At 43.7% G+C, this 11,286-nt stretch overlaps 1 protein-coding gene and 1 long non-coding RNA gene across 3 annotated transcripts in view; one reads left to right on the top strand and one right to left on the bottom strand.

Moving 5' to 3' along the window:
- The window catches only part of LOC118403188, a 17,702-nt gene extending 17,049 nt beyond the window's left edge, over positions 1-653 (bottom strand). Inside the window, exons 1-2 of the long non-coding RNA XR_004829617.1 lie at positions 380-653; positions 54-149 (exon numbers count right to left, since the gene is read on the bottom strand). This is a non-coding gene — a long non-coding RNA (uncharacterized LOC118403188). The remainder of the gene's footprint in view (positions 1-53; positions 150-379) is intronic.
- LOC118403186 (titin-like) overlaps positions 1-11,286 on the top strand; it is a 33,086-nt gene that overhangs the window by 16,892 nt on the left and 4,908 nt on the right. The window contains exons 8-16 of one of the 2 annotated variants that reach the window (XM_035801749.1): positions 4,631-4,740; positions 5,320-5,470; positions 5,979-6,101; positions 6,678-6,816; positions 7,059-7,171; positions 7,392-7,538; positions 8,101-8,313; positions 8,870-9,976; positions 10,172-11,263. In XM_035801749.1, the coding sequence (XP_035657642.1) occupies positions 4,631-4,740; positions 5,320-5,470; positions 5,979-6,101; positions 6,678-6,816; positions 7,059-7,171; positions 7,392-7,538; positions 8,101-8,313; positions 8,870-9,976; positions 10,172-11,263 (3,195 nt within the window). The remainder of the gene's footprint in view (positions 1-4,630; positions 4,741-5,319; positions 5,471-5,978; positions 6,102-6,677; positions 6,817-7,058; positions 7,172-7,391; positions 7,539-8,100; positions 8,314-8,869; positions 9,977-10,171; positions 11,264-11,286) is intronic. The other variant, XM_035801750.1, reaches the window with a different exon arrangement.

Genomic DNA, 11,286 nt, shown 5'->3' with positions numbered 1-11,286 from the left:
GAAAGAAGAACACCAACATGTTCAAACTGTAATGATTTTCTCTAACTTCTTACCTGCTCTGTCAAACTCCCATGGGTGAAACTTGTGCTGTACCACCACTTTGTCGTATTTGCTTGCGGTTCCTTGCTCCATGTTTGATTTGGATGTTTCTTAAAAGGAAAGAAAACAGCAGTGGCAACGTGATTTTAGAAGATTTTCATGACTATTTCATGTGTGTTTCTTGCTAGCATGCACCTGGTTCCATCAAATCGTGACTTGGCTTATTCTAGTAACGTTAAGTGCCACGTCTCGTCAACTTAACTTATTCTAATACTGGGCCGTCGACGGTGTGACGCATGGCTTAACATGGTATGTGTTTTACTATTGAATAAAACCCTACCTCACACAACCGACAGCAGTGCGACAGACGCGAAACCCACTCTGGGTGAAAATGGCGTCATGTACAAAGGGCGGACAAGTTCAAGGGTTCATGGAAAGTCCCACTGGCGCACGGGGGAAGGCGCTAAGAAAGTTTATATCTTCATGATATTGGGAACTGTTGCTGTTGGCAAAATCTAAGAACACAGGATTTCAAACATTTCTTTCTTCTTAGATCGAAGGCTGCAATTTGCAAGTAGCTAAAGCAAGGATGGCAACTCTATATCCGGTCCCGTTGTGATGATCTGTGATGTGTTTGAGGACCTGTCACCTGTTCTGGTACACAGAATTCTGATGTGTACCCAGATATAGATCACCTTTCTGATTATCATATCTATAATCACAAATGAATATCTTATCAAAATTACGATCCTTGAATAAACAAATGCTTCGTGTAACAGTCAGGTGTAAGGTACACGAATGCCTGCGTTTGGAGAATAAGATCATCGCGGTTGGTCATTTGCATAATTAAACAAATCACACACAAGGTTTAAACACAAGCCCACGCAGACACACAAATAGACAACAAAATTTCAATATTTCAAATGAAAATTGTAAAGATATACAAATGCTTTATAAAAGACATTGTTGTAAGCTAAAATGAATTGAGGTTGAGGTAAATCCAATAGAAAAATAACGGGGTAATTCAAATATGATTTTTTTACCAACATATAGATTAAAGATATTCATGTCACACTTGTAACACAAAATCAACCCAAACAATAATATTTACCAAGCTTTGCTAGTAAGAAACTGTGGTATGAAAGTATTACGTAGAATTGATAGGGTTATGCTTAGATTTACCATCACAAAAATCCAAGTGAGAGCTATCATTGACGAAAGAGATTTTACAATATATAAATGATCAACAACTTAAAGAGTTTATCCTAGTAATAGTATTCAGTAAAAGTTAGATTCTTTGCATGACGCTAAAATTTACTTGTTGCCAAACGTTGCTCATTTCTTTTAAGTGAGAATTCAGTTATGTGGGAATCATTCCGTTCAAAGTTTTGCCTTCTCGATGTCAGGGACACTGGGGATACGGAAGCGCATTTTACACTGCAGGATCTTGTCGTCCCCTCGCTTCACTTGGAACCTCAAGGTATCCGGTTCCCTGGCGTCTTCCCAGGACTCCACGCGTAGGGAATCGCCCTCTCGCGACTCCTTCTGGTACAGCAGGTCAAAACTTAAAACGTCGTAGTCCAGAAGATCGCCACTGATGATGGAGTATGCCCCACTTTTGGCCCCCGTTGCCGCGCAGTTGAAACAGTAGCGGGCGTACTGAGACTGGTTTGTGTGCATGTTCAAGTCGATGTCGCTAGGTGCCACCGTCACCGGATAGACGAAGGCTGGTTCGGTATCGGACAGGTCGAACGGCTGTACCGTTGCTGGGCGTGGCAGTGACGTCAGGTGCGAGTACCTCTCCGTTGCCCAATCAGGAAGCGGCTTTGGCCTGCGTGTCTTCTTGTCGATGTTGACGGTTTGGATACGCCGGGTGGCCAGTTCCCTCTCGGTGGTCTGATCAAAAAGTTTCGTCTCATACATCCACGAGGTTTTCCCGACGAAGATGATTTTGGCCTCAACGCGGATAGCTCTTCCTGGGAATTCCAGCAGCTCATAAAAGGCGGGTTTGAATTGCACGCTTTGGCCCCGGACAAAGCGCATCCCGTACGCGTATGGCGTACGGTGTGGTTGGCTGTCGCGAGCACTTTCGCGCTTAAAGAAATGTTGTGATAGGCCGAGAAATTCAAGACGGTGTAGGAGACTCCAGACTGGTAGCTTTCCTATTATGAAAAAGCAAGATGAATATTTTCAAGATTTAAGATTCAAGATGGACTTACATGATTGGCGCAGTTAAAAAAAATGAATAAAAAACCAAGGCTTAATATGGACATTTTACACAAATGATCTAAAAATACACAATGTCTTTGATATATTTTTGGATGGTATTGTGGTCGACATCTTTCGTTTATTATTATTGTTGAGGTTACCCATGTAACGTTATGTCAACTACTTTTGTTGCATGCATATTCTTTGTATTGTCATTTTCTTTTATACAATAAGGAATTCGAATGATAAATGGTACGAAAACACAAACACACAAACAGATATTCTAAAAACTCCTGTGCGGACATGACTTACCCTTCCTGTCAAACTCCCATGGATAGATCCTACCAGTGGAAACTGTCACAGCCATGTCTTCCACAGTTGACGTCATGATGATTACGAGATCTCCTACATGAAAAAAAGGGGAAAAAATCATAGTAGATGTGTTTTATTATAGTCATCTGACAAACAGGTAGGTAGACAAAAAAAGGACCTCCTTGAGTAAAGATTAAGTTATCATTAGTCACATGAAACATTACTGAAACATTACTGTCATGTACCTAAGGGGCGGTATTGCCGCAGTGCGGGTAAGGCAAAATGGTGACGACACAAGCCAGATAGTAGCGAGTAAGCAATCGATAAATGAGTATGCCATTGAAGAGGTTTATAGGACTTAGGTGCAATTGTCTCAAGTAGACGCAAGGTTAACCCCCCGAATGTTCCAATTGTTTGTGAATGTGCCCGTGAGGTCATTAACCCCAAGAATTTTGAGCTCCTACCCGTCAGGTCATTGGCCCAAAATGATTGAAGGTGACAAAAGGTCAGTACACATACTGCTCATATAGTCTCAGGCACTCTTTTTATGATAAAACACTTGTCTGTAATCATGGCAAAACATCCCTCATTTTCTAAATCGTCATCATGAATTTTGCAAAATTATCCATCAAAATTTCTCCGCCCTTAGAGTTAGTAAGATTTTGTATGCACTTTCTGTCATTTCTACTGAAAACACTACGTTTATATATATCGTATGGTACAATGTATCCCAAACTTTGGTTTGAGCTCCATGCAAACTGATACCCTTTATCCTTTAGTGAAAAAAGTCATCCCTTTCCAAATGTCTTAATGGAACCGTCCTCCGCTGTCGTGCCATACAACGCGCCATATGACGTATGGTATTTGACCGAAAGGTCATTCGTGGAATCGTGCTCCGGATATGTTACGATGTTACGTAAGCTACATGACCGAGAGGTCATTCTGATGACCTGGACATAGAATAGCAGCACGTATCATATAGGCAGCACAGACCATAATTTCTTTGTACTAAGTTCCAGTAGTTTCAAATTTTCATCGGAATTGCCCTGGCTTTACGATATTAATAAATTGGAATCCATACGACTTCGCTTGTGCTGTGTATGCTTCTTCTTTGCCCTTTGGCTTTGTAAACTCGGCCCAGTCAACTCAGCCGAACACCCTGGTCAACTCGACCCAACACCATGGTTAGGGTTACGGTTAGGGTAAGGGTTAGTTTACTGCGCTTTGACCAGATTGTTGGTCCGCGTTGGTCTGATTGGCCATGGTCCGAACCGTCTATAACGTTAGCGACGTCGGAAAAACTGAAACGCAGGGCACACAGTCAACTGGTCTGAGGGACTAGAAAAACAGCAACATCTAGTGTGTAACGGTTAACCTATACTTCCAAACCCGGGAAAAAAGGAATGTGTGCTTACCGTTATGCTTTACCGTGCTGTCTGTCAAGATCGCCAAGCGCTCACTACCGCGTACTACCGGCAGCAGGTGTATTTCTGAACTTTGAAACCGGCCATACCATTCGTACAGGGGTGCCACATTTCTACAGTCACATTTCATGGACTCATTCGTATAAATATTTCATATTTAATCCACATTATTGTTTACCTATGTTTACAAACAAATATTTACGTAGCTTTATAGCTTTCGTTTTATCAGATGATACATGTAATACAAATACCAATATTACCCTGAGAAAAAGTGGATTGCTCCACAGGAGTCAAAGTTGAACGACCTCCAACAACCTCCTTGCAGTAGTGTTAGCGCTTGCCGTCAAGAAGCACAGACCAGTCAGACAACATATTAACTTTCCGCCACTGAGAGTGACAGTTTAGAAGGCCTTTTTAAAGCATACAATACGAAAACCTATATATATCAACGGGCTTTGCAATTGGTACATCGTATTGCGTTGCGTTGCAACAATGTAATTTACATTGTAAATGATGCTTTCGGAACTCCAAAGTATGATGATATGATGAAAGGATGATAAAATATGATTAACGATAACAAGTTCTTATCTTTTCAGCCTGGTGACGGCTCAGTAAAAGTAAGATGCATTTTATTTATATCGTCGCAGATTTCCGGAAGGGTTCGGTAAACATCGGGACGTCCGTCGAGCCGGTTCGTATGGTGAGCGTGTCTTTCCCGGGGCCGTTCTTCTCAGCCGTTCCGAAGCTAAAGGCAAAGGTAATTTCAGTCTAATATTCCATATCTAGTAACCTGCTAATCTCCAACCAGATCCACGGTGCGTAATGTAAAGTATCAAACTTACGGTGCCCGATTGACTCCCTTAGCCGGCTATACTCCCTGGCCAACTTTTATACTATTTTATGGCACCGTAGGATCTGCTTGGAGATTAGTAGCCTGCTACGTTCAATGCCACTACTGGAAATAGTTTCACCAATTTAGTATGGCTTTTTGGGCGCATAACGTTTACTTATTTCTGGCTTTAGTCTTCATCAGTGATAAAAACACCGACGAAGACAGTAACGTTATACAGGTTTTCGAAATGTTTAAAGGGAAAAAGTAAGACTACGTATCTAAAAAAGCTATGTCGAATTCAGTCTCTCTTGCTCTGAATTGACAGCATCACCTTGTGTAGTTACCTTGGTTGCGGTACTTTTTTGATGAGATAAACGTATAATGTTCTCACAATATCCCCGAGTTTCACCCGTACGATTACCATTCAGGCAAATGTTGGCTGTTTGCAAATTAAGATTGTCAAAACTCAAGACAACATAGGGTTGTTCAAATCTCATCTTGAAGGTCAACAAGGAGGAAGGTCAAGTCGGAAGGTTCTCAGTCTTCGTGGACGAGGTGACCCCGGGTAAGTTCGTGGCCGCCGTGAGGAGGACCGACCAGGAGGAGGGGTGGAGGACCAACCCTACCCTAACGTGGGTAGCGGAGACGGACAGAGGTTGGTCTGTTCTGTTTGCTTAAAAGCTTGTTTGTATGTTCTAACTACATCGTAGAAAAATGACCGTTCTTCTTAGTACGTACTGGCCTAACGACAATTATCCATTGAGGGAATAAATTCCTTGTACAATTATACCATCTCCGTAAAATATAACAATAGATTTAAAAGAGACTCAAACTCAAACTTTTTGTTCTGTGTCGTACTGTATTTGTGATAGTCAATCGTTATATATGCATGACTACCCTAAGTAGTACATACAACATAGTAGCTTCGTAAGCACATTTAGAAATATATGTTGTATCTCATGGCTCAATGCAATATCACGCCCAGTTAGAGGGGGTGGAGTTAGTCAGGACAAGACGCCCAACATAATGACGATAATTTATGGCTCTAAAATGATCCTATGAAAGAGTAAGTTCATTCTAACCTCAATCCTGGCTTGATAACACGTCGTCGCGATTGTTTCTATTTTTTTGTCTAAGCTTTTTTGAACACCTTTCCCCTGCAGTGTCGGATGTGTGCACGGAGACAGAGTTCCGCTGTGCCGACCTGACCTGCATCCCCGGGGAGTGGCGCTGCGATGGCGAGCCGGACTGTCCCGACAGCTCCGACGAGTCTCCCGAAGAATGCCGTAAGTCATCATGATTTCTGAAGGTTGTAAAGACGAAAGGCTTTTTGGATTGACCGATTAAATAAAAAAAATAGACTAAAGGCAATATTTGTATGGCAGCTGTGTTGATCGCATAGAAGAGGATAAGAGTTTACATTTGCCATCAATTGAACCTTGAACGTGGACATCAGAGATGCCATCACGGGTCAAAATGGATTCTTCGTCTCCACTTAGCCTTGGTCGCCAGAGAACAGTATTCGCGGCTACGGTTCTTTCCCGGGCCGCTAGCAACATAGCCCCGTAAACCGACTTTAGCCGGCCGGGGAGATACGCCGCCGCGCAGTGAAGGCGTAACTCCCTTAGCCGGCTAAGTTGTACTCTGATATCCAGGGTAATTAAAAGAAACCTGCGACAAAACGATTTTTTTAAAACCCAAGGTGAATATCCTATCATGTGATCATAGTCACGTGATTAGACGACGTGATGGGTCATTTGTCCTGACGAACGCTGACAACGCCATAATCTAGCAATTTTCCATTCCTCAAGTGGATTGGCAGTTTGAGCATGCAGTTGATCACTGGCATTGTTTTCTTGAAGGCTGTCCGTTTGGCTATGGACGTTTCGAGGATTCCTGCTTCAAGGTGTCCAGGCTCCCGGCAGACTTCGCAGGGGCGGAGGAGGAATGCTTGAACGATGGGGCACGCCTAGCCGCTATCAAGGACCAAGCAACACATGAGTATGTTACACTGGCAAGAATACGATTCAATATTGAGTTAATGCTGTTTTTCTCTGGATGCAAGTAATGTATACTGCCTTATAACTCCTGTGTATTGTTGTCAAATGCAGTGACTACACTATAGTACATAAATGTACCAAGTGATACCGAAGTGCGAAGAAATGATGTATCAAGCTTAGATACACATTATACAGGAACACGAAAAACTCAGAGTTGACTTACTAATATTTTGTTTCCATTAGGTACATCTTGAGTCAGGTGGCACCGGTTGCAAACCTGTACGTTTTGTGGATTGGACTAGAGGACAGAGAAAATGAGGGCTCCTTTGTCTTCAGCGACGGCACTACCCTATCAGGTCTGTGGGCTTGTCATTTTTTCCTTCATTTTTGGCGAGGCCTCAGAGGCGGAGACATTTTACAATACTGCATTTTCTCTAAATATATATTAGAATCGAAAGAACGCAATCTTGACTTCATTTTATCTTCGTACTGTATTAATGTAGGCGGTTCAGCGATGCTTTACACTCTGAGTGGAAACAATTAACACAAGACTTGTTGGTTTAATTTCGACTATAGATGACTCTTGGCAAAACTTCTACTACCCGGGAGCTTCTGCCCAGGAAGACGAGGACTGTGTTGAGATGTACTTCGGCAGTGAAAGGGACGCCGCCTACTGGAATGATCAATACTGCACCCTTCCTCGTCGCTTCATCTGCCAAATAGGTATTCTTCTAGAGTTCAATCGCTCTCATAGAGTTCATTAGTTCGTTTCCTTGCTGTTTCGGTAGCAGGGTTGTGGTTTTACATGAGGCACCTCCTTGTACATGCGACCCCCATTTTACGTCCCTTCCAAAAGACAGGTGCAACTCCAAACCGGGTGGTCTCACCGAGATTGAACCGGGTCTCCCAGTTACCAGCTATTTGGAAGCTGCTACCAGTTGAGCTACAGAGACACTCCCCTCACAGTTCTAGAGTTACAAACATCGTAATGTGTGGAGAAAGCTTCAAGTCCATGAATGCGCATATTCTATTGATACCTTGGCTTAAATCACGGATAAATTACCACGATATTGATTTTTTTAAGGTTTTTGAAAACTTATTCAAAACAACTGAGATTCTTTTGCTGCACCAGGATGACAGGATGTGATGATTTAAGTTTAATACCTGTACCATATCAAGTCAGAAAAAAACGTCTTTAATTGAAGACCTTTACCATTTTCCTTACTACCTAACACTATGACCACTTAAAATCTGGAAGAAGGCTAATTGTTACGTCTGCCCTCAGCTGCTTCACCTTCCCCGGATGTGGAGGAGACCACGCCTCCCGTCCCAGAGGTCCTGGATGAAGAAGAAGATGACTTCCCGGCAGCGGCATCGATACAAGATCCTTTGTCACCGGAGATTGCGGGCCTCCTCAGCGAGATTCTACCAGGCGGTATGTTTTCTGGACGCTCAGAAGATGTCCAGCAAACAACAGTGGCCCCCATGAACAACGGAGGTAAGAAATAAGACAAGCCTTTACCGCCGAATACAATCTACAAGCCTTCTAAAGGCTCACGGCACATTTCCAAACCGGGCCCGGCTGGGCTGTTCATGGAAACGAATCATAGAAATGTACACGTAAAAATATACACAAATAATGCACATGACTATTCTCTTTACGTCTTGTGTAGTTTGGTGTCTGTTGAATCATACTTTCTGTTCCCGAAAGTTGCCTGGCCAGGCTCCGGTTTGGAAATGTTACATAGGTCTTGATTAACGTTCACGGTCATCTCCTATCATTATCACCTATATCTCCCACCAACTTGGTTCAGTGCCCAGAAGTGGTCTTCAGTCCTTGCATGGGGAATTGATCCAATACTCGTTAGAATTGTTAAAAAATAGCACAACTTTGTTTCTCCCAAGTCAAAAAGATAAATTCTGTTCCTGACGACATGGAGCAAGAAACATTTAGAAACCCTGACGTGTAACATAATTCTTTTCGATGACTTGTACGAAATCATCTCTTACCATTCTCGTTTGGTCAATTCATAAAATCTATCATCAAACCACAGAAAAAGCGGCGACGGAGAGGCCAACGCAGGCAGAACCCGCCGTTGCCGAGGAGGAGATGCCCGGGGAGGATACAACACCGTTACCCGATAGAGCACCAGTAGCAGCAGCGCCGGTAGAGAAGACAGGCACAGACCTGCAGGAGGTACCACAGATGCCCGATCAAACAGAAGACGAAGTTGTAGGGGAAACAGAAGACGATATAGAAGTAGAAGTTACACAAATGCCACCAGTTGTTGAAGCCACCGATGAAGTTTTTGAGACCACAGAAGAGCTCGAAAAGGATTCGGAAGCAGAAGATGATGAATTGTTGAGAGCAACGGAGGTACCGTCCTTAGAGGAAGATGATGGAGAGGTAGAAGAGGAAGACAAATGGGAAGAAGAGGAGGACATGGCAGTAGAGGAAGACGGTACAGAAACGACTGATGTGGTAGATATCATTAATGAAGTACTCGGAGGGGAGGATGAAGAAGGCAAAGAAGAAGAAGAGGATATGAAGGGAGTGGAAGACGGTACAGAAATGACTGATGTGGTAGATATCATTAATGAAGTACTCGGAGGGGAGGATGAAGATGCCAGCACCGAAATGCCGGAGGTAGAAGAGGAAACAGACGAATCAGCAAAGGAACCAGACACACCTGAATCCGAAACAGAGGAGACACAGAAAGAAGAGAAGGAAGAAGAGATGGATACTACAGACGAAATGGAAACGGAGGAAGAGGATGAAACTACAGAAGAGGCGGAAATGGAGAAAGAGGACGAGACTACAGAAGAAGAGATAGCAGGAGAGACAGCAGAAGAGACAGAGGGCACAGATGGGGAAGACACGAAGGAGGAAACGGATGATCAGAAGGCAAGTGAGGAGGCGGAGGAGGAACCTGACATGGGTGAAGTAGAAGAGGAGGAGGAAGCAGAAGATGAAAGTACCGATGCTGAAGGTGAGCAAGAGGAAGATGAACCCGTGCAGGAGGAAGAACGACCAGAAGGAAGTGAAGAATCTGAAGAGGAGACTAACGTCATAGCTGAGGTGATCCAGCCTCCTGAGATGGAGGAAGAATCTGCAGAAGTCCAGCCGATAGCACGGATGGACACCGAAGTAGATTCAGACGGTAAGCGGCTCATGATCACTCACTTACACAATTTTGCTTTGTACATTATTTATGACCAAGTCTAACAAAAAGACGTGATTATATGTTAAGATAACGAGAGGAAGGCTTCCAAAAATACACTACGTAATGACAGATGAGCAAAGGTTTGTATCAATAGTTACAACGGTAACAATGTTCATGTTTTTGCATACACAGGGTCACGAATGCAAACAGGAGAGGAAGAATATGGCACTGAAATGTCACCATTGCAAGACACAAAAGAACAAATACAAGACGCGAAGGAGGACACGGTAGAGCCAACCGGAGCTTCTGAGGTGGAGGACGTGGTGGAGGCGGCTACTGAAGCCGCAGACATGGAGGAGGAGACGAAAGACGTGACGGATGCAGAGACAGGAGAGACTGCAGTAGAGGTAGAGGAGGAGGCTACAGGTGAAGTAGAAATGGAGACAGAGGAGACAACAGGTGAAGTGGAAATGGAGAAAGAGGAGACAACAGTTGAAGGGGAAATGGATAAAGAGGAGACAACCGAGGAAGTGCAAATGGAGAAAGAGGAGGAGACTACAGAGGAAGCAGAAATGGAAATAGAAAAAGAGGTGGAAACAGTGGAAGTGGAAAAAGAGGAGGAAACAATAGAGGAAATAGAAAAAGAGGAGGAGGCTAAAGAAGAAGTGGACATGGAGAAAGAGGAGACAACACTTGAAGAGGAAATGGATAAAGAGGAGACAACCGAGGAAGTGGAAATGGAAAAGGAGGAGGAAACAACAGAAGAATCGGAAATAGAGAAAGAGGAGGAGACAACAGAAGAAGTTGAAATGGAAAAAGAGGAGGAGACAACAGAAGAAGTGGAAATGGAAGAAGAAGAGGAGGAGACAACAGAGGAAGCGGAAATGGAAAAAGAGGAGGAGACAACAGAAGTGGAAATGGAGAAAGAGGAGGGTGTTACAGAAGAAGTGGAAAAAGAGGACGAGACTACAGAAGAAGAGATAGCAGGAGAGACAGCAGAGGAGACAGAGGAAACGGATGATCAGAAGGCAAGTGAGGAGGCTGACGAAGAACCTGACATGGGTGAAGTAGAAGAGGAGGGAGAAGTAGAAGATGACAGCACCGATGCTGAAGGCGTGCAAGAGGAAGATGAACCCGTGCAGGAGGAAGAACGACCCGAAGGAAGTGAAGAATCTGAAGAGGAGACTAACGTCATAGCTGAGCTGATCCAGCCTCCTGAGATGGAGGAAGAATCTGCAGAAGTCCAGCCGATCGCACGGATGGACACCGAAGTAGATTCAGAAGGTAAGCAATTCGTGATCACTCAC

This window comes from Branchiostoma floridae, chromosome 16 (genome assembly GCF_000003815.2).
Source record: "Branchiostoma floridae strain S238N-H82 chromosome 16, Bfl_VNyyK, whole genome shotgun sequence".
Taxonomy (NCBI): domain Eukaryota; kingdom Metazoa; phylum Chordata; class Leptocardii; order Amphioxiformes; family Branchiostomatidae; genus Branchiostoma; species Branchiostoma floridae.
This window is presented reverse-complemented; position numbering and strand designations above follow the sequence as displayed.